General features: G+C 41.5%; 1 protein-coding gene across 22 annotated transcripts; it reads left to right on the plus strand.

The window, feature by feature from the left end:
- Window positions 1-340: 340 nt before the first annotated feature.
- Window positions 341-3,630, plus strand: LOC114291253 (synaptotagmin-1). 22 transcript variants are annotated; one of them, XR_014356569.1, is made up of 6 exons: window positions 347-1,056; window positions 1,522-1,665; window positions 1,925-1,999; window positions 2,289-2,365; window positions 2,673-2,730; window positions 2,932-3,258. XR_014356569.1 is itself a non-coding variant. In XM_028235303.2 (5 exons), exons 1-5 carry the CDS (start codon window positions 1,049-1,051, stop codon window positions 2,712-2,714), a joined length of 303 nt encoding a protein of 100 aa, XP_028091104.2. In that variant the 5' UTR covers window positions 347-1,048; the 3' UTR covers window positions 2,715-3,305. The 22 variants fall into 22 exon arrangements, 1 of the variants encoding a protein (XP_028091104.2); XM_028235303.2 differs by having other exon boundaries at window positions 1,522-1,645; window positions 2,289-2,342; window positions 2,673-3,305; XR_014356564.1 differs by having other exon boundaries at window positions 346-1,999; window positions 2,289-2,342; window positions 2,932-3,305.
- Window positions 3,631-23,873: the final 20,243 nt, after the last annotated feature.

A 23,873-nucleotide genomic window follows, 5' to 3' on the forward strand; every position in this document is an offset into this window, starting at 1 on the left:
GCTCTATGATTAGTTTTGGCTAATAAAATTATTTAGTCGCCGAATGAAAAACAAAATATATCTTTTATCTTTGGCTACCAAAAGTTTGGTCGCCAAAAATGTGTTTTCAGTTACTAAAAATATTTTAGTCGCTGTGTAGTTAGTTTTGGCTACTAAAATTATTTAATCGCTGAATGAAAAATAAAAATTACTTTTTATCTTTAGTGACCAAAATTTTAGTCGCCAAAAATTTATTTTCAGCGACAAATTTATTTTTTAGCCATCAAAGTATTAAAATAATTGGAGGAAGACATTTCAAATTGTGAAGGGATTTATAAAATTAATTGGCGACTAAAAAAGTTTTAGTCGCGAATTGTGTAAAATATATATTTTCAGCGCCTCTCTCTCTTTATTTTCAGCGCGTCTCTTCCTTCCTCTCTTTTCCCCTCTTCCATCACCCACGGAAGCTCGATCGGAAGGCAAATCAGAGTCCAATCCCTCTCCCAATACAGTAAACCTCATGTCCCCCCACAGTACATCCAACCTCCATAGTACGAACCCTGGTGTTCCGATCCAATTGCTGAACGAGATGAGGAGAGTTGGTGTGTTGTTCTTCGAGGAGTGTCCAATGGTTGAGACGCTCAGGTACTCTTACGATTCCAATTCGTTTGCTTCTTAAGGCTATGGAAGCCGTATCTTGGTTTGCCGAAGCAACTGATTCCTAAGAGAAACAGAGCTCCAGCATTTGTCCTCTCTCTCTCTCTCTCTCCACTTTGTTTGCGACGCCTGTTTTGACCTTGTGTTTCGTAGCTTCACTCAATTTCTTTGTTTAGAAGGAGGTTAACGCTACAACAATTTATTTGGTTGAAGTGGTTTGATTTCTATAAAATTATGGGTTTGATCACCAAAATGGGTTCAATTTAGGGTTTATGGGTTTGACAGAGAAAAAATTTTGATGTCAAAAATCAAAATCAATGAAATGTGATAGTGTGAAACTTTGGATTTGGAGTGGGAATCACAATTGGGATCGTGGTTGGGTATTATCTGTTTATCTATTTCCAACCAAGTGATGTCAAGGTCAGTGTCTCTATTTCTTTTTCTTCACACTTCAGGCATTTTGATTTTTGGTTCTAATTGTTTTCTTCAGCATTTTGTTTGTCTTTTTTCTTCGTTAATTCTTATATAATTCATCTGTGCAGTGGTCTGGGTGTTTTCCAATTTAGGCCAAGTTTGCCAAGTTGAAAAAATCAAAAAGTTACTCAAAAAAGTAAAAAAATTATCACTATTTATCAAAATTCAAAAATTACGACTGCACAACTCTCAGTTTTAATTTTTCCCTACACACTAATTTATACAATTTTTTAATATACATTTTTTAAGTACATTTTCTCAATTTTTTAGTCAAAAAAATAAAAAATGTACTTATTTAAGACACCTCAAACAACCGCTTAGTCATTTGTCTGTAATATCACTCTGTAAACCAATGAAGAAGGTGCGTGGTAATGACCAGAGGTAACTGTAGATTCCTTTGGAGTGTTTCAGGTGGTTGATTTGCAAGTATTTGCTTCTCCACACATTACCTTCAAGCCATTGGTTCCAAGCTTTCCTTGTTTTGCCACAATATTATTCTCTCTCTCTCTCTCTATATCTCTCTCTCATGGAGAAGGTGCGTGGTATTGACCAGAGGTAACTTGAATTACCGATATGTTTGATTAGGAATGTTTTGGTTTATCGTCAGAGTTTTGGGGACTGCATATGCTCATCAGATGTGTATTGTATATTCCTATATATGCACCATTTAGAGCTTTGGTCCCTACTATATGATGGAGATGGCATCAATCATAGCCAAAAGATTAACCTTCTTGCAAAGTTTGACTCTTCCTCTCTCTCTCTCTCTCTCTCTCTCTCTCTCTCTCTCTCTCTCTCTCTCTCTCTGAATTTGCAGCCACATGTGGACTTTGGTTTGAAAGTGCTTGGAGCAGATGCTATGTCCATTCCTGGCCTGTATAGGTTTGTTCAGGCATGTTAAATTAATTAATATAGTTCCCTTCACTTCAATGTCTCTTTATTTTTAGATTTTTATTTGATTCTTCATCCAGAGGGTGGGGGTGCTTAGGCACATCTTCATTGCATAAATTTTGAAAACATGCAACAACCACAACAAAAAATTGGTGGAAGATGGTTTAGCTAATGTGAATTAGCTAAACTTGTGATGTACTAATGTAAACATTGTAATCATATATTGGGGACTAAACTGGGTGTAGTTTTTAATTTTGGTTTCACAACTAGTTGTATTTTTTTTCATTTAGGAGCTTATCAAAGATCAAGTTGCTAATACGTATCTCTGGCCCAAATCCCTTGAGGTACAAATTATGGATCCTTCAAAGTAAGTGTATGTTTGATCTATATAATTTTACTTTGGCCCTCTCAAAAATCACAAAAACCTCATTAGCCTATGTAGTTTTGAGTATTTATAAAAGAATTAGTAGTTTGGAAAAACTATGAAGTTCATCAGAATTAGCAGTTAAACTATCCAAACTAAAGTTGATGCTGATAAGTGATTTGAAAATGTTAGAAATCCTTGTGTTGGTAACAAGTCACGATCACATTGATGCTTTACTGAATTCTTTTAAAGCACTAGATTTTAACAGGGTTTTAACTAATGTCTATTGGCTGATTGTGTGTCTTTACAGCCTATAAAGAAAAACAGAGATCCAGTTGAACAGAATACCTAAGTGCACTTTTACACCGGTACACTTTGCGTTATTTAGGTTGCTAATATTTCAATAATGTTAATTTCATTTTCAAAATATTATGATTGTAGGGATGAAACTACAACTTAGCCGAAAAAGAAGAAAAAAAAATCCTCTTATAGATCTATTAACTTTTTTTTGGCAAAGAAATTATGTTCAAATGTTATATAGAACTAATGGGTGTAATTCTTGTTTGTAGATGGATTTTGGCATAGACACGTAGATCTTCCATTTTTGTGTGCAGAGGATAATTTAGACTTTTGAATAATTCCCTGTTTTTGTCGTCCTCTGCTTTTTGTGTAGAATTTGGATGAATCGTACATATAACTTTTGGTGGGGTACTGAATACTTTTGACATCTAACAAATATTTATTGTTGCGGTATATAGATTATATTTTGTTGTGGTACAAATTACCATGCCAAATGGCCATTTCGCGTAGTAGTAAATATATTTGTGTATGGAGGACAATGTTTTTGTATGCTTACTTGTTATGTATGAAATTATTATTTCCAATTGGAATATTTACTTTAGTTTGTATAGAATGACATTATAAATTACTCTTTTTTGTGGGATGGTTGTGAGTGAAATACGTGTTGTTGAATGGGTAATAATATATACGTATTGTTTTGTTTTTATACATGTTACAAGTTGTGTGAGATACATACAGGTTGTGGACAAATTAATTAAAATAAAATAAATAAATAAAAAACATAAAATGATATTTTTTGCGACTAAACAATTGGTAGCCAAAAATGGAGTTAAATATTTTTAGCGACTAAATAGTTAGTAGCTAAAAAAGAATTAAATGGAAACAAATCTTTTGGCGACTAAATATTTAGTAACCATTTAAAAAAGACTTTAGGTGACTAATGATTTAGTAGCTAAACAAAAAAATTAGACTTTAGGCGACTAAACTATTTAGTAGCTAAACAAAAAAAAAAAATTAGACTTTAGGCGACTAAACTATTTAGTAGCTAAACAAACAAGGCCTTAGTAGCTAAAAAAAGTTAGATGAACAAAAAAAAAAAAAAAAAAAAAAAAATCCGCGACTAAAACTTTGGTAGCCCTAGATCATTCAAGTTTTGACAACAAAAATTTTAGTAGCTAAAAATGTGATGTTAAATTAAATTCTAAACTTTTTGCGTCTAACAAAATAGTTGTCAATTTAGCCTATCAGCGACTAAATATTTTTTTTGTCACCAATACCTTTACTTTTGGTGACTAAAAAATTAGTCACAATTTTAGTACTTTCGACTTGGGCCTCATTTGGGAACAGGCTAATTTAGTAATTTTTTGACTATTTGGCTAAAATATGAGCTAAAAAAAAACTAGTATGTTTTGGAGGACTTTTTGACTTTTTACAAAACGATGTGCAAAAAGTAAAGAGAAAAGAGAATCTTTGACTTTTTGGTATGGATTGTTGTTTTGACTTTTTTAGTAACTTTTTGGCTAAACGGGCTGTTTCCCAAACGAGACCTAAATATTTTTTTAGTCGCCAATACCTTCCCCGACAATCTTCCCACTACAAATCCGGAGACCAAAATATTTAGTCGAAAAAATATTTCGGCGACTAAAATCTGATTTTTGGCGATTAAAAATTAGTCACCAAAAGTGTAATTTCTTGTAGTGTCATGATCCATGTTAACAACAAGACGACATAGTGGAAGTACGTTAAAAGTTATTTTTTGACTTTTTTTAAATTTTTTGTAAGAAAATGAAGTGGGCTCACTACAAAAAAAATTGATTTTTTGCGGCGGCAAAACGCCGTCGCAAATACTCCAAACGCCGTCTCAAAAGGTTTTTTGCGACGGTAAGTGGCTTTTTGCGACGGCAAGAGGGGGGTCGCAACAAAGGGGTTGCAAAAGGGCTTTAGCGACGGCACAACACCGTCGCCTTTGCTTTGCGATAGCAAAATTCCTTTTTTGCGACGGCAAAATTCTGTCGCAAATAACGTCTGAAAATCTAAATTTTTTTGAGACGGCACTGTGTTGCCGTCGCTAAAGAGGTCTTTTGTGACGGCAAAACTACCGTCGCTAAAGGTTTATTTGAGACAGCAACCTGAGCTGTTGCTAAAGGACTATTGGCGACGGGAAGAAAACCGTCGCTAAATACGTTCCATTTCAACCAAATCCCTATCTTTTGCGACAGTAAAGGGCCATCGCAAAAAACCCTGGTTTTTTTTTTTTTTTTTTTTTTGAGACAGTGTGTGCTGCCACCTTAAAAAAAAAAAACTGTATTAAAATTATTAAAAATATGAAAATCACCTGTATTAAATGAAAAATAACTAAAAAAAAAACCGATAATTACATAATAATATAAATACATACATAAACAAAAGTTGGCACATAATGAAAATTTATAATGCTGTTCCATTCATAACAATACATAAATAAAAATTCATAACAATAGTCGATGATCCCACTACATAATGTCGCATAATACATACATAACGTTGTTCACAAATTTAAACAACGTAAATCAAAGCCAAAAGTTTTCGTTTTCATTCTTTCGTGGGTTACAAAAACAAAAGTTGGTCATAATCTTTACACGCTCGCATTCCACAAGAAGCAAACTGCTACTCAGGAAATATCTGAAAATAACAAAATAAAAATAATTAATGACAATATAATGGTGTTAATATTTTAATTACAGAAAAACATAAAAAATTAACTACTATATAATTACAAAGATAGTTTAGTAAATAATTTTAGCTAGACTAAAATTCGGCCCTAACTCCCAAACCGGGAACCCGAGTGGCGCCCCGTCTTCTCCCACAAGTCTCTCGTGCCTAAGTGGTCGTGCGTGCCAAGTTTCGTGCTAAACCGACGCCGTTTGGTGATTTTGGGGCGTTAACACCTCGAGTTCAAGTTTCTTAAGAAACTAGTTTGCCTAGACCGAAATCCGACTCTAACTCCCAAATCGGGAACCCGATTCGAGCCCCGTCTTCTCCCACAAGTCTCTCGTGCCTAGGCGGTCGTGCGTGCCAAGTTTCGTGCTAAACCAACGCCGTTTGGTGATTTTGGGGCGTTAACACCTCGAGTTCAAGTTTCTTAAGGAACTAGTTTGCTTAGACTAAAATCCGACTCTAACTCCCAAATCGGGAACCCGATGCGAGCCCTGTCTTCTCCCACAAGTCTCTCGTGTATAGACATTCGTGCGTGCCAAGTTTTGTGCTAAACCGACGCCGTTTGGTGATTTTGGGGCGTTAACACCTCGAATTCAAGTTTCTTAAGGAACTAGTTTGAGTAGACCGAAATCCGACTCTAACTCCCAAACCGGGAACCCGACACGAGCCCCGTCTTCTCCCACAAGTCTCTCGTGCCTAGGCGTTCATGCGTGCCAAGTTTCGTGCTAAACCGACGCCGTTTGGTGATTTTGGGGCGTTAACACCTCGAATTCAAGTTTCTTAAGGAACTAGTTTGCCTAGACCGAAATCCGACTCTAACTCCCAAATCGGGAACCCGATGCGAGCCCCGTCTTCTCCCACAAGTCTCTCGTGCCGTGGCGGTCGTGCGTGCCAAGTTTTGTGCTAAACCGACGTCGTTTGGTGATTTTGGGGCATTAACACCTCGAGTTCAAGTTTATTAAGGAACTAGTTTGCCTAGACCGAAATCCGACTCTAACTCCCAAACCGGGAACCCGATTCGAGTCCCGTCTTCTCCCACAAGTCTCTCGTGCCTAGGCGGTCGTGCGTGCCAAGTTTTGTGCTAAACCGACGTCGTTTGGTGATTTTTGGGTGTTAACACCTCGAGTTCAAGTTTCTTAATGAACTAGTTTGCCTAGACCGAAATCCGACTCTAACTCCCAAACCGGGAACCCGATTCGAGCCCTGTCTTCTCCCACAAGTCTCTTAGCTTAGAATGTAAAGAATGCAAAGATACATTTCATACCTAATCTTCTAATGGTGGTGTATATGGATTCTCGTCTTCTGCAGATTCCCTAAATGCCTGGTGGCCACTCGATGCATCAGGAACCTATGATAGTCAATGCATAATGTGTTAATCAGATTCGAATTTTATACATAATGTTGTGTGAAAATTGAACTATCAAACAATGTAATTTATATCGAACCTGTCTGTTGGGATCCACACTCGCCCCCTGTGACACTAAGGCCATCATCTCAGCTCTCATCTGTTATAAATGTGTAGCGAACTCTGCTCGCAGCTCATCCCTCAACTCATCCCTTAGCTCTGCACGAACCTGCTGGGTGATCTGAACAATAGTCGATGGCTGGGGTGTTGACTGTGATGGCCCAGCACCATCTTTATACACTGCTCTCCGAGGCACAGTTCTCCCATATGTACGACAATATCCATGTCCGTCATGACCTACCAACTCATGGAAAATGGCATTCATAGCCTCCAAAGTCCGACAATCCTCAGGTAGCATAGAGAGTTGACGATTAAACTCATCCTGTATTGCATAAGACATACAAGTATATGCCAAATTAAGATGATTGACACACAAAAAATAAAAAATAAACTTTAAATACAATCAAAGGTGTTTGGAAACTACCAAGGTCTGGATAACCTCTGGGTCATCTACTCTATGTGTCATAAGCCAAACATTCATCTTATCAGTAGACTCTCCCTTATTGGTCATCTATATTTTTTTAGAAATATGAAAATTAGAATCCAAATAATTTGCAAATATACAATGTTTATTTGTATACAAAAATAAAACAATAAAATATAAACCTCATGCCGTATTTGAGTGAAATAGTATGCCCTGTGGTATGAGCTATGCCGTGAGCTCTCCAATTTTTAGCGTTCCTAGTTGTAATTTTCTATAACAGGTTCAACAAATGTAAGTATATAAATATGGTTTGTATGTTTACATATCATACATATAACTTATTTATATACCTCAGCATCGGAAGTACGCCAATACTCCACAAGTTTTTCCCACTGGTTTGGCACAATGTGCAAAGGAACATCATCCTTCAGATTAGGATCAGAACTTCTAGGCATAAAATACTTAACCTTAATCTTGTTCTTATGATCCTTCCATATGTTGTTGCGGTTTTTCATGCAGATTGGCTTGTACTCCTCTGGACATATATTCAAATTGTCCTATAAAACACAATTTCGAACTCATATCAAATAAACCTCTTTGAGACATCTTCACCGCCACTTGCCAATCTGGTTGTAACGGGTCTGCAACATACCAAACTTGCTCTGCTTGGGATGCCAAGATGAAAGGTTCATTGGTAATTCGATCATCTCAGTACAACAAATGATTGAAGTTCACCAACGTGAAATTGAAGACATTTTCTTTCTTTCCGTGAATGTTGTCAATCCAATCACACTTAAACAACACATGTTTCTTCTCATTGGAATATCGAATCTCAACAATATCTGTCAATTGTCCATAATAGTACACAGACCCCACACGAGGATTCTTGTCTTTCCGACTAGCATGACTTATGGTATCTGCCTTCAAAGCTACACCACAATTTGGTGTGGCTCGAAGATCATCCATAGTTTTTACTCGATACCGAAACCCATTCAGTATATACCCGTTGAACCTCTTTGCCAGGTTATGAGGACCATTTGCTAATGTAGACGTCCCCAAACGCCCCGGGAGGGAGAGTCCCCTCCCCCCCCCCGGTTCTGTTCATATTGGGCTCACTACAGTTCGGACTCTCAATTTGTCACGGTTCTAAATCTGAACCAAAGAGTCCGAATCCGGCAAATCGTTTTGAGAAAACAGATTTTGAAAGAAGTGCCAAACATGGACTGCTTTGCCAGATACAGAGTCGCCACCTAAATATTTTATTTTGGGAAAATTTAGGAAACCCTGACTCGTTTGCCTAAGGCCACGTGTCCGTCATCACCAAAGTTGCCTTGGCTCGGGAACTTGGGTACGATTGGGGAAGGTCACTTCGTGAGCACCCCCGCTCGCCCGATCAAAGATCGGCCTCTACTAACCATGATATCTATTTTTGAAAACATTATGTGTTCTTATTCCGGTTATTAGCCTAGATTACTATGTGATGCGCACAACATACAAGTATAGACTGGATCGCCTGAATTGGAACAAAACATTTCATGTTTGTTTGTTTGAAAATGGTTTGATGGTGCTACCCGCAAGTACCGCAAGTAGGCTAAGATGTGGATTTGTCACCCTCAGGTGGGCTTAGAAAACATGATTTTGCAACTATCTAGTGGGCTTAAAACACACACTTGATGAATTGTTCCAATTCAAATAACCCAACCTTCACCCACAGGCATTCAGGCAGTTATATCACATAAGCATATAGCCTCATGGTAAGCATGCTATCATGGCAGTCACTCACACGCATGCAAGGATGCTAAAGCATAAAACTTACCGAGTAGTCCAAGCCAAAACAGAAGCTAGGTTAGAAATCCATGCATGATCCTAACTATACAGAAATGTCTAATGCAACACATGCAAAAATGTAACTATAGTAGGCTCGGCTATTCTAGACATGGCATATGAAATGCTACAGCTAACATGTATTCAATTTGGAATTGAAAATACAATGCAGTTAATATGATGCGCCGAGCCCGGTGCATGCAAGACAGATGAATGAATGCAAACATGCTATCATACTGTATGCTAATTGAAACATGCCCTAATCTAACCATCATAAGCTGGTAAATAAAAGGGAGAAAGACGTGGGGTTGGAAAACATACATCACACACACGCACACTTATTACAACATTGCCCTCGCGCGGAGGGTCTGAATAAATAATATACAGTCCCAAATAATTACAGTCCAAATATGTACAAAACCCTAATTAATTTACAAATTTAACTAAGAAAGCTGTAAACTAGCATGCAGGCTAGGGTGTAATAACCCTCACCACTGCTTACCGATAAACATTGATTACCGTTAAACTGAACTGATTATGACTGATAATTGAACTAATTAAAGTACTGAACTGACTGACTGAAAACTAGAACTGAATTGACTGAGTGTGTATGTTAATTGGTATTCTATCTGTTTGATTGTTTATTTGATCTGTTCACGTTTTATGTTTAAACTGCTAATTGAAGGCCTTATCGGCGGCCGAACCGGGAATTGATTGATGTTTTATGATCCTCATATTTAATGTGATTTTGTGGTGTATTTATCTGAAAACGGATTAGGTATGATTAAATTAGATTAAATATTGATCAATTGCTGAAGTTGGCCTTATTTACCAAACTAACCCTAGTGATCCACTATCTCACACATATTTGAGCCTTACACTTGAATCAAAACGTTTTCCTCAGCCATATCTCTTGTTCAACCGACCTTAGAGAGAGTGAGAGTGAGTGAATTGAATTCAACTTGAAGAATTGCTTAGAAACTTGAAGGTTGATTGTTAATTTGAGCTCCTAAATCTTGAATACAAGGCTAAGGTAGGAAACTCATCTTCTTATTGATGTCATTGAGCTAGTTCTTGCTTGGTTCATGCTTCATTGTAGAACTAAGTCATGTTTTGGTCCATTGTTGTTGAATTGAAGCTCAATCTTTGCATGCATGTTAGTATTGTTGGATTTTGAGTTGAGTTCATGGCAAATTGTTACATGCATGTTCACAATTATGTTTAAGTCCATGATTTCATCATGTTTTGGAAACAATTGGCTCCTTAGAGCATCAAATTGAAGCTTTGAATTGATTTGAATTCATGCATGTTTGCATGTTCTCCATGTTCATGAAATTGGTTTGAAATTGGGTTTGAATTAAACACCCTTGGGCTTTGATTTCTCAAATTGAGTTTTGAATCATGTTATTCCATGTGTTTACAAGTGTTTTTCCAGAAATTAGCCCAAGAGGATCGGTTTTGATGCTTTTGAAATTTGGTTTTTGGCTTGGAGGTGCAATCTGAAATTTCCAGATTTTGCACTTTCGCTCGAGCGGGGGAAGTGCCGCTCGAGCGTGGAATCCGAGCATCCAGTACCTCTGCACTGTTTTACAGTCTGCTCGAGCGGAGGATTGGGCACTCGAGCAGAGTCGTGTGTCTCAAGCTCGAGCGGGTGTCGAGCGTCCGTCGAGCGGAGATTCCACTCATCCAGCACTTTTGACTATTTTTGCAGAACGCTCGAGCGGGTAATTCTGCACTCGAGCGGGTACCTTCGTCTGCATGTCCGCTCGAGCGGAGTGACCTACGCTCGAGCGTGACCCCTGTTTTCTGAAAAATCTGAAAATGCTTTTAAAAGTGCATCTTTGCATCCTCATCTCATTCTAGGCATTCTAAGACCTAGTTTAAGGCATCTTGTTGAGGATATAGATGTAGAACACACCGAGGCAAATTAGGGATTAAGTTATTATCTTTCCCAGCTGTGTAGCTTAGTGTGTTCAATCTGTTAACTGTGTAGAGTTGGCGACTGGGGAGGCATGCTCTAGCATACTGTAGCCCAAACTCTGTGAGTAACGATTGTGTAAAGATATGTTCACAAATGATTATCTTCTGAACAACTGAACTGTACTGTTTTCTGAACGGATTACTGTTAATTGATTGAATGTATGTCCTATATTCTGAACTGTATTGTGGCATCCTTAGCACCTACTGTTTACTGTTACTGTGACAGAAATCTCTGTCGGTTCCCTTGTTGGAACCACTACTGTTACTGACTGATGGCCATCATCTACTGCTCGGTCTTTTAAGACCTACTGTTTACTGTACTGTTATGCTACTGGGTGTACCACATATGACTGTACTGACTGAACAACTGAATTACTGTTTAAATGAACTGTTTTCATACTGTAAGGACATTCATTCTTAACCTCTTTACGCATTATGTTATTCACTGGGCTTTAGCTCACTGCTCATATATATATGTAGGTGTTCAGGCACCAGACCGCGGCTAGGAGCGTCAGGGTTACTCCAGTTTTGTCAAGCCAACTACTGTGCCTCACTGCGAGGTTCCAAGCCTATCTTGCTAAGGCTTAGGGGTGTTTTAGGATTCCCCCTTCTGTACTGTCTTACTGTTTTGTAATAACTGAATGGATTGTATAGACTGAATGTTTACTGTACTGTTGTGTAGGGATGGAGTCCCTAGTCTGAATGATTGTATATATTGTGCATACTGCTCTGTACTGATTACGTATATATGTATGGAAAGTCTTTTTGCATACAGACTGTCACAGCTCATTGGGCGTTGTTTAATTACTGTATTGGCTTCCGCCAGGCCCTGTACTCTGTTTTACTATTCGACTGTTAAGCAGGCCTTCGGTAATCTCGAATTACTGGCCGGTTACGGTGCTAAACCCATAGGGCCGGGTTTGGGTCGTGACATAGGGACTGCCTCGACTCCGCTCCGGATGATGAATGATGCATGCTCGGGTCGCTTGGCACGGAAATCCACTGCGATGCCTCAATTAGCCTCTGTTTGCGATTGATGCCGGAACGCTGTGCAAGGCTTTTGAAAGGCTACTGATTCTTGATTTGCTGCAACAGAGAGCAGGAAAAGGGCATGGCAATGTATTTTCACAAATGTATGCAGGCCTCGATCCTCGTGCCACCAATCACGCATCTTGATGCATGATGGCCGAGGAGTCGAATTGCATGACTCAATATGAAATGAATGCACATATGGACACAAGAAGGCCTAGACTCCATCATGGATAATCCGGAGTGTCGGCGACCGAGGAATTGAGACACGTTCCGTCACTCGGAGTACGAAACGCCCTTGTTTCTCGTGCTCGGGCTAACTCCTATCCCTAACACGATGCAATATGCATGACATGCATGAAATGCAACTAAGATACAACCTATCATGCACAATGCTAGGAAATGGCATACACGATGCACGAGGTAACATGGCATACACAATGCGCTAACATACAACCTAGTATACACAATGCTATGAAATGAAATGGCATACACAATGCACAATGGAGTTACACTAACATGAGTGGACCTCAGCCTCACTCACATTAGTAGCCATTAGATGAAAATGAGACACTTGAGATGCGTGCACGCATGCACGCAAATCGAGGACCGATCCTAAGGCACAAATGCCACTCTAACAAAGCATGGCAAGGTATGGAACATGATATGAAAACATGCAAGCTTCAGCACTAAAATGTGATGCAAAATGATCCCAAAACATAGAAACATGGCACCCGATGCATGGAATGAGACCCGAAACATGAAATTAGGTACATGGAATGACCGATGGCTATGCAAAGCATGCATTATTTGAACACGAAGTGTGAAGACAGAATCAAGACAGTCCCAAAATAAGCATATTTACAGTTTTAAGCAAGGCCAAAAAATGGACACAAATAGGACTAAGCTAGCATGCAAAAATGGCCACGTAAGAGAGGTAATGAAGCAAGTAGCAGCTGCTGGGTCCAAACAATGAAGAGCCCTTCAAAAAATCTGAAGAGGGGCTCAAAAAAATGTATTTTAAAGTTTATGGCCGAGCCCAAAACAGTGCACAAGTAAGCTTAAAATACTATGCAAGAAATAGGCCTAAAAGAAGGTTTAAACACAAAGTGTAAAAAGGGAGTCTCAAACAGCAAAAGACCCTTGATCAAACATGAAGAGGGGGTCAAAATAAGACTATTTACAGTTCGAACCAGAGTCCAAAAATACAAGCACAAGGGGCCAACAAAACATGCAAAAACAAGGCCAAAAGAGGGATAAAGAGGCAAGTGACAAAAGAAAGCCTCAAAAAGTGAAGAGCCCTTCAACAATGTTGGAGAAGGGCTCAAAATAAGCCACTTTACAGTTTATAACCAAACTCAAAACAGTTTACAAATGAGCCTAAAATACTATGCAAGAAAGAGGCATACAAGAGAGGTAAAGAAGCAAGTGTAAAAAGGAAGCCTCAAAAAGGGAGAGGCCCTTAAACAAACATGAAAATGAGCTCAAAATAATGCTACTTTCAGTTAGGGTCGGAGCCCAAATATGCAAGAAAGAGGAGCTAATATATTGAGAAAAATAAAGCACAAAAGAGGGAGAATGAAGACTCACCCTTGTAGACCAAGCTCCAGCAGCTCTTGGCTTGAGGAAGGTGCTCCTAAGCTCTGGAAAATAGCTCCAAGTGGCTGGAATGGATGGTGGTGGTGTGGTGCTAGGTGGTGGTGTAGAAATGGTGTAGGGTTTGGGAGGTTTCGAGCTTGGAATAGAGAGAGAGAGAGATATATATAATGCAAGAGCCTTAAGCAAATTTTGTAACCCTCTGAAGCTGCTGGAATGGCCTGGATATATAGGCAAAAGTGTGGGAAAAAGGGGGAAAAAAAGGGGGGGAATGGAATTCAAGTTTCCCCCCAAAAGTGCAGCCCCCCGGATACACAATCTGGGGGGAAACAAAATACATATTTGTAATGTACCAGAGGAGGGGATCATGGCCGGCCGGTTATTGAAGTTGCAGGTGGCCGGCTGGCCCTTCCCATGGCCAGCCGGCCAAGGGTCAAAAGGGTCAAGAGGTATTAGTGGCCGGCCACCCCAGATTGGTGGCCTCCCATGTGTGCACAACACAACCATGTGGTCAAAAACTGGAGAAAGTAAACCAAGAGAGAGAAAAGCCCACTTTTTGGAGGGGTTCAAAAGGGGCAAACACAATTACTGGCCGGTCATGTGATATTGGTGGCCTCCCAGGTGTGTACAACACAAATATGTGGTTTGGGGCAAGAAAAAGTAGCCTTAGGGTGGTCAACATTGGCTTTCGAGTGAGAAAAACGGGCGACGGAGGGCGATGGAGGAATAAAATTGGTTGTCAGAACAATTGCTGGTCTCCCACCCTTCTACGACCCTCCTAACAATGAAACAGAGGTCCCTGCCAAAAATGAACTCAAACCGATGCAAAATGGAGGTTCGGGGGCCGAAACGCGCAGTCCGAGGCCCCGAAAACTGACTGTTAGGCACCGAAAGTGGTGTTCGACCACGAAGTTGGTTTTTCGAGCCACAATGTCCCTCAAAAGGGAGCAAATAAGATGCATGCCAAAAATTGGAGCAAACGGAGGTGGTTAAGCGGTCCCGAACCGAGGCACACGGCTGTCGGCTCCGAAAAATCGGAAACCGGACTCCAAATGGGAAAAATGGCCTATGACCATGAAACGTAGCCTACGGCCACTGAGAGATGATCTACGAGACCTCTCCCTCCCTTCGGGAAGAGAAAACAGAGAAAACAGAGCCTGGTTCGCAAACCGAGGCAAGACACGAAAGAGCCCGAAAGTCCGGAGGCAAGGCTCGCAGCCGAGACTCTGAAACTTCTGAACGAGCACAATATGCAATATCACCAAGCGCTCAATCGGTGACGTCTGATTCTTAAGGTCGGTCAAAAATGGGGTGTCTACAGTTGCCCCTCTTTGACAGAACTCGAAAGTCACACGTGACGGGAGTGAATGTCAAAGCCCAGAGACGACCCATTTTTGACAAGGCCGAAGACTTAGACAAACAGGCAAGATAACAAAGATGTGCCCGCAGGCATGCCCGCAGGCAGGGGGCAAGATGCAAAATGATATGCAGGAAGATTTTGATAATTGGCCTTATACGCTACGCGAAGCCGGTTTGAAAATTGGACTTATATGCTACGTGAAGCCGGTTTGAAAATTGGACTTATACGCTACGCGAAGCCGGTTTGAAAATTGGACTTATACGCTACGCGAAGCTAGTTTGATAATTGGACTTATACGCTACGCGAAGCTGGTTTGAAAATTGAACTTATACGCTACGTGAAGCCGGTTTGAAAATTGGACTTATACGCTACGCGAAGCCGGTTTGAAAATTGGACTTATACGCTACGCGAAGCCGGTTTGATAATTGGACTTATACGCTATGCGAAGCCGGTTTGAAAATTGGACTTATACGCTACGCGAAGCCGGTTTGATAATTGGACTTATACGCTACGCGAAGCCGGTTTGAAAATTGGACTTATACGCTATGCGAAGCCGGTTTGATAATTGGACTTATACGCTACGCGAAGCCGGTTTGAAAATTGGACTTATACGCTATGTGAAGCCGATTTGAAAATTGGACTTATACGCTACATGAAGCCGGTTTGATAATTGGACTTATACGCTACACGAAGCCGGTTTGAAAATTGGACTTATACGCTACGCGAAGCCGGTTTGATAATTGGACTTATACGCTACGCGAAGCCGGTTTGAAAATTGGACTTCATGCAATGCACTGTAATGTAGTGGCTAAAATGCAATGTAATAGCTAAGTGGTAAAGGTACCTTACAGGGGCAATTGGCAATGACTTACCTCATGTTGCTGGGGATCTTTCGCTTCTTTTTGCTTGAACCGCAGGTACTACTTTTCTCCCTGACTATGGTCGCAGTTTTCCCTATTCTCCAACAGGGTGACAGACTAGGCTAGTTCAGTATCCAGAATTGAGGCGCATACACATGCTATCTCAATCTATGGGGTTGCCATACAGATTTCAAGCCGAGGATATTCCTCTGGGTATTTAAACCAGACTTTAGTCTCGGAAATCCCGAACCTTTGTGTTCTAGGCATGAGCCATTCGAACTCTAGTTTCCACCGTCTCAGTTGGTCTCCTAGGAACTCACCGCAAACATAGGCAGGTGGCTATACCAGACCACGGGAAGTCGTTCGGGCACGACAAACACCAAAGGAATTACACCTTTAAGGATTTAAAGTCTCCTAGACCGGGAGTGCACAAGACGGTGCGAATAAAGATGCAGGATTTAAGGTCTCCTTAGGCCGGACGATAAAATAGATATGGTGCAATGGATGTAATAGATGTGATGCAATAGATGCAAAGGGTGAACACACGCCAACCACGTTGGACTCGTGAGTGGAGGAAGAATAAAGAAAATTAATCAAGAGCGTGCTCCATGCATCCTAAGATAAATTCCAAACACGTTGAAATCGTGTGAGGAAGGGGACAAAGAGAGAAACATAGGGACTTATCCCAGTGTTTCGGAATGGTATAAGCATTGGAACGTATTCCGAACGCTTTTAACCGAAAGGGGAGAAACATAGGGACGTATCCCGGAGTTTCAGAATGGTGTGAGTATTGGAACGTATTCCGAATACTTTTAACCGAAGAAGGAGAAACATAGGGACGTATCCCGGTGTTTCAAAATGGTGTAAGCATTGGAACGTATTCCGAACACTTTTAACCGAAGAGGGAGAAACATAGGGACGTATCCCGGTGTTTCAGAATGGTGTAAGCATTGGAACGTATTTTGAACACTTTTAACCGAAGAGGGAGAAACATAGGGACGTATCCCGGTGTTTTAGAATGGTGTAAGCATTGGAACGTATTCCAAACACTTTTAACCGAAGAGGGAGAAACATAGGGACGTATCCCGGTGTTTCGGAAAGGGAGAGAAACAAAGGGACGCATCCCGGTGTTTCAGAATGGTGTAAGCATTGGAACGTATTCCGAACACTTTTAACCGAAGAGGGAGAAACATAGGGACGTATCCCGGTGTTTCAGAATGGTGTAAGCATTGGAACGTATTCCGAACACTTTTAACCGAAGAGGGAGAAACATAGGGACGTATCCTAGTGTTTCAAAAATGGAGAGAAACATAGGGACATATCCCAGTGTTTCAGAATGGTGTAAGCATTCGAACGTATTCCGAACACTTTTAACCGAAGGGGAAGAAACATAGGGACGTATCTTGGTGTTTCAGAATGGTGTAAGCATTGGAACGTATTCCGAACACTTTTAATCGAAGAGGGAGAAACATGGGGACGTATCCCGGTGTTTCAGAATGGTGTAAGTATTGGAACGTATTCCGAACACTTTTAACCGAAGAGGGAGAAACATAGGGACGTATCCCGGTGTTTCGGAAAGGGAGAGAAACATAGGGACGTATCCCGGTGTTTCAGAATGGTGTAAGCATTGGAACGTATTTCGAACACTTTTAACCGAAGGGAGAGAAACATAGGGACGTATCCCGGTGTTTCAGAATGGTGTAAGCATTGGAACGTATTCCGAACACTTTTAACCGAAGAGGGAGAAACATAGGGACATATCCCGGTGTTTCAGAATGGTGCAAGCATTGGAACGTATTCCGAACACTTTTAACCGAAGAGGGAGAAACATAGGGACGTATCCCGGTGTTTCGGAAAGGGAGAGAAACATAGGGACGTATCCCGGTGTTTCAGAATGGTGTAAGCATTGGAACGTATTCCGAACACTTTTAACCGAAGAGGGAGAAACATAGGGACGTATCCCGGTGTTTCAGAATGGTGTAAGCATTGGAATGTATTTCGAACACTTTTAACCGAAGAGGGAGAAACATAGGGACGTATCCCGGTGTTTCGGAAAGGGTGAGAAACATAGGGACGTATCCCGGTGTTTCAAAATGGTGTAAGCATTGGAGCGTATTCCGAACACTTTTAACCGAAGAGGGAGAAACATAGGGACGTATCCCGGTGTTTCGGAAAGGGTGAGAAACATATGGATGTATCCCGGTGTTTCCGAATGGTGTAAGCATTGGAACGTATTCCGAACACTTTTAACCGAAGAGGGAGAAACATAGGGACGTATCCCAGTGTTTCAGAATGGTGTAAGCATTGGAACGTATTCCGAACACTTTTAACCAAAGAGGGAGAAACATAGGGACGTATCCCGGTGTTTCGGAAAGGGAGAGAAACATAGGGACGTATCTCGGTGTTTCAGAATGGTGTAAGCATTGGAACGTATTCCGAACACTTTTAACCGAAGGGGGAGAAACATAGGGACGTATCCCGGTGTTTCAGAATGGTGTAAGCATTGGAACGTATTCCGAACACTTTTAACCGAAGAGGGAGAAACATGGGGACGTATCCCAGTGTTTCAGAATGGTGTAAGCATTGGAACGTATTCCGAACACTTTTAACCGAAGAGGGAGAAACATAGGGACGTATCTCGGTGTTTCGGAAAGGGAGAGAAACATAGGGACGTATCCCGGTGTTTCAGAATGGTGTAAGCATTGGAACGTATTCCGAACACTTTTAACCGAAGGGAGAGAAACATAGGGACGTATCCCGGTGTTTCATAATGGTGTAAGCATTGGAACGTATTCCTAACACTTTTAACCGAAGAGGGAGAAACATAGGGACGTATCCCGGTGTTTCAGAATGGTGTAAGCATTGGAACGTATTCTGAACACTTTTAACCGAAGAGGGAGAAACATAGGGACGTATCCCGGTGTTTCGGAATGGTGTGAGCATTGAAACGTATTCCAAATGCTCTTAACCAGAGAAGGTCTAACCCGTTGCACGCGCGAGGAGAAAGAATGATAATTACAAGTGAAATGGTGTATAACAATACAAGTAATGAGCGTGACAATGCTAGATAGATGTGCAAAATCAATGTAATGAATGAGCGTAACAATGCTTGTGAAGTGGGTGCATAACAATACAATTGGAATGTGCATCACAATGCAAGTGAAGTGGGTGCATAACAATGCAATTGGAACGTACATCACAATGCAAGTGAAGTGGGTGCATAACAATGCAATTGGAACGTACATCACAATGCAAGTGGAACGTGCGTGACAACTCATATTTGAAACAAAATGCCGAATAAGGGAATACAAGCCTTAACAAGACCAAATCCAAACGCGACCTCCGATTTACCTCTCGAAGGGGTTTGTAACACACTCCGCCTGAAAAAGGGATACCCTGTTTATATTGGCGAGAGATAACATCTGCTGCTGCTTTAATTGCCATTCTGACTTGAAGCAGGCTTAAGATTGGAGTAGAGGCACACTCATTCTTCGGAGCACTGACAAGGCCTGAAGAGGTGCATCCGGAGTTCAATCACGGGATTTGCTAAAGGTGAGACACACTCAGATGCTTAGGTTTTCCCTATTTTCTTTTGCTTTGCAGTCCGGAACCTATATAGGTTCAGATAGATCCTGATTTTACTGTTCTCACATGACCTGGGTTGAACCTTGCAGTTTTCGAAAGAACAAATTCCCTTTTTTGCACAAATGTGGAGAATGGCATAACACTTTGAGCACAAAACTATTTTATTTTTGAAATTGAGAGATAAGTTTTCGACCAGGTATTGAGCCTACGACACAGCGAAAAAGACTCAACAACGAAAAACAAAAGGTAAACAACTTAAACACATCGAGACACGCTCGGGACGACTCAAATCCAGAATCGAGACAAACAAAACAAGAGACACGACACACAGACGTGTTACAAAGACGAGAGACCTCTCAGCGCACGAGGAGCCAGTTTCTCTAGGTATTGTTTCCCACCCTTTCTCATTTGTGATTCTCACATCACTCGGCCTTCAAGCTCGGTTTTTCTCACAAAACCCTTTTCTCATTTTTCTCTCATCGTACATCTCTCTATTCTTTATTCTCTCATCTTTATCCCTCCCCAGGGTGGTTGATGGATAAACAAAAAGTTGTGGGCTCTTGCCCCTAGCACTCAGCTAGATTCTTCTTCTTCTGTACGCAGCTAGTGAGTTTCTCCCACAGAGGGGCTGTGCTACAACTGGGTGTGTAGCAAATCTGCAGCTGACATCGGTTGACGATGCTCTGCTGGGGAGTTTGGGCGTGATCAGATCTGTCCAGATGAGGGAGTGGAATATCTTGATCCATTCCAGTTCGTGCTTCGCACTTGGCTTGACACCTCGTTGCTTGGAGGATGCGAGAGCTTTCTGCCCTTTTGCGGATAGCTTCAGTGGTGCCCTTTTCTGGCAGGTATGGTGCCCTTCTTGGCAAGTATGGTGCCTTTTCTGGCAAGTATGTTGACAATGGAGAAAAGACAGAACACCTGACTCAACTATGCCCCTAGTTCATCATTTCGACCATTTTTTGTTTTTGGCTTTCTACTAAAACAATTTTGACCAAAATGAGAGTTAGATTGACATGATTGTTCAATTTTCTGATTTAAAATCATGCAAGTCAGGCTATGAGCACTGAAAATTTTCCTTTTTTGGGTCCAAGAAATGGTCTAGTTTTGGAAAATTTGGAATAATTTTCGAGAGAATTAGTCAACCTCAGTAAAAATTCTCAAAAACTATTTTTGCAAACGACCATTTCTCAACGAGCATGAAACCTACTCCTGAGATGCACAACCTCGGATCTGGACGAAAATTGCCCTTTGCTCGAAGAGAGCTGCATGGCAACGGAAAGTTGCCCCTTGTTTGAACGGCACCGCAGCGCGTTGAATGGCAACAGAAAGTTGCCCCTTGTTTGAATGACACCGCGGTGCATTGAATGGCAACGGAAAGTTGTCCCTTGTCTGAATGGCACCGTAGTGTATTGTAATCAGTCCTCAGAGCGATGATTGCAACCGAACTCCCAGATACAGAAAAGACAAAAATGACTAGAACCATCACATGGACACAGTTGAATTTGAAGTATTTTACGGCTGGACTTCAAAATGAAGTTGCCTACGTATCCCAAAGATGGGAATCAAGCCTCGCGTAGTTCGGGGTTAAGGTACACTCGGGTATTTAACCTCTCCTTTTTATGCTCTAACTTTTGCCAAGGCGCCTGTTGCGGGTTTTCGACCTTGCGAGCTTTGTTTTTCTTTTCTTTTCAATTCTTTTCATTTCTTTTTTGATTTTCTTTTTTTTGTTCTTTTCTTTGCATTTTTCTTCATTTTTCTTCTTTTTTTTTTTTCATTCTTTGCACTTTCTTTTTTTTTTGTTCTTTTTGTTCTCTTTTTTTTTTCTTGCTCTAACTTTTGCCTGGGTTGCCCTTCCGGGTTTTCGGCCCAGCGAGCCTCTCAAGGGTAAAAGTGTAGCTTTATCCATGTCAAATGGTTTTGAGATCCTGAAGTCGTCTAAATCCAGGAGAATGGCTGTTATTTGCTGACGAAGTAGAAGTCCATCCAATTGGGGCTGAATTTGCCCATAGTGTTGTGGATAGGAACTCGGTTGTCCTTCAGCAATCTTTCTTCTTTCCTCCCTTCTAGGATTTGGCATTCTTGCCGATCTTCATTGACTTGCGGAATGATCCACCTTTGGCTCTTCGAGCTGTCTGACATTTTTTTTGCCCCTAGTTCGAAGGGTGCTTCTGACCTAGTTTCGCAAGCTTCTTTTGATGACATCTGGTCTTCTTGATCTGACTTCCTTGCCTCTTGTTCGAGGGCTGCTTTGAATTTGGCCACACAGGCCTCACATTGTAGTTGACCATTGAACGTTCTGAATTCGAGTTCAAGGTTTTGAAAGCAGAGGGGTCGAGTCTCGAGGCTGAGAGCGATCCTAAGCTGCACAATCTCAAGAGCGATTCTACACAGGTCTTCGCAGGACCGCGCAAAACATTTTTTGAAATCTTTTAAGAAAGCGACCAGTCGCTCGCGTTGAAGACAGTGTAGAACCAATCTGGATCAAGCCAGGATCCTTCCCAGTACTCACACTAACAAGCATAATCTCAATCATTAAGGGCTTAGCATGCCTCTCTTTCTCTCAATCTGATCAAAGTTTTGCAAATCCCGAGGAATTCCTTCCTCTTTGTTTTCATCACAATGTTCAAAAGGTTTTGAAAAACTTAGGCCAATGCAATGATCTCAAGGCACAGAAAAGACACAGCTTCTAGTCAAATACTGCCATCTCATTTAGAATTTCTGGCACAACTGACACACGGCAGAAGTAAACACAAGAGTGTGAAAATCACTGCAGTTCCATTCAAATCTGTTGGCACAACTGGCTCCCGGCAGAAACAGACTCAAAGGAAAACAAAAGGACAAACGCAAAACAAGCAAGTGATATCCAAGGTAACACCCCCGAAATCACCTGACTCTAACAAAACAGGACTGACTCGATACAATAAGGCAGACCCGACTGACTCAGTATGAAAGGACTGACTCAAAACAAAGAGACAGACTCAATACAACAAGACTGACCCAATACCCAAGTCAGAATGTACAAAACTAGCATTCACAAATGCTCAAAACAGTGTGTGCCATACGCCACATCTGGAGTAAACTGAGTGCCGCCCGCAGGTGGTCCAACCTCTGATCACATCACATTATCCCCCACAAGTTCACTGATCAAGTGCTGATAGACTTTGCAGGACCTGGTGCGGGGATGACCCCATTGTCAAATAGATCCTGTACTTCATGGCGAAGACGGAAGCAGTCGTCAGTAGTATGGCTAGTTTGTTGATGGTACGCGCAGTACTGGGTAGCATCATGTGTAGCCGAAAGAGGGTTCGGGAGAGGCCGAAGCTCAAGGGGTTTGAGATGGCCTTGTCCAACAAGGATTTGGAGAGCTTTGGACAAAGGCATATAGAGGGCATGGAAGACCCTCCGACCTCGGGGTTGGTACTTCAAGGCTTGTGGATTTTTACTGGGTGCACCAGCAAAGGGATTGGCAGGTGCTGGCCTGGTTTGCCGATCTCTTCCAAGTGGAGGATTAGAGATAACAGGATCGTCTCTGGTATGACAGCCCTTCTCCCGATGTTCCCTTTGATTCAGACTGCCCCCAACTTGAGTAGCGAAAGTGTCATCCACAGCTTTTGCAACAACTGCGAGGACTTGCTCTTTGTTTAGTCCCTCGGCTTTCCTTAACAGCGAACAGAAGATGTTCATGGGGATCCATGTCCGCCCCTATCTTGTTCCTTCCACTCGCCCCCACTTTGCCAAGGGATTGGCATTCCTCAAATACAGCCCGTTCTGAAATTGGGGAACCTTTTGACATGAACTCTCTGGTATGTGATGTGGTTGATGATGGAGCCAATGTCCCGGAGGCCAGATCTGTCACAGTTCTCTGAAGATCTTCGATCATTCTCTTCAGCTCAAAAGTAGTGGGGTCACGGGTTTGAGATGATTGGGGTTCAAGTGCATCCATCGTGCTTAAGCCCATGCTTTCCGAGATAAACATCTCGGGTTTGAGTATATGGGTCGGGGTGTATACACTGGGGTTGTAGGTGGGTGGCAGTGTATGGCTGAGGTTGAGATGTGGATGAGGTTCTTGGTCCTTGGGGTTTTGAGGTGGAACTATTGTCCGGTTGTCAATGAGATTTTGGATCTCATGACGAAGGTGGTAGCAACCATCGGTGCCATGGCCGCGCTGTTGATGATATACACAGTATTTGCTGGGGTTATGTCTAGCAGGGAGTGGATTTGGCAAAGGTTGAGGATTAAGGGGTTTGAGATGCCCTCTTTCCGTCAGAACTTTGAATGCGCTGGTTAGGCTTATATGGAGGGGGGTGAAAAATCTACCCTGAGCTCGGGCTGGGCTGGCTATTTGTAGGCTGGCCTTGGCAAAAGGGTCGGCTATGGCGACTGTGTTG

Source organism: Camellia sinensis, chromosome 15 (genome assembly GCF_055761805.1).
Source record: "Camellia sinensis isolate YWXY chromosome 15, ASM5576180v1, whole genome shotgun sequence".
NCBI classification, from domain to species: domain Eukaryota; kingdom Viridiplantae; phylum Streptophyta; class Magnoliopsida; order Ericales; family Theaceae; genus Camellia; species Camellia sinensis.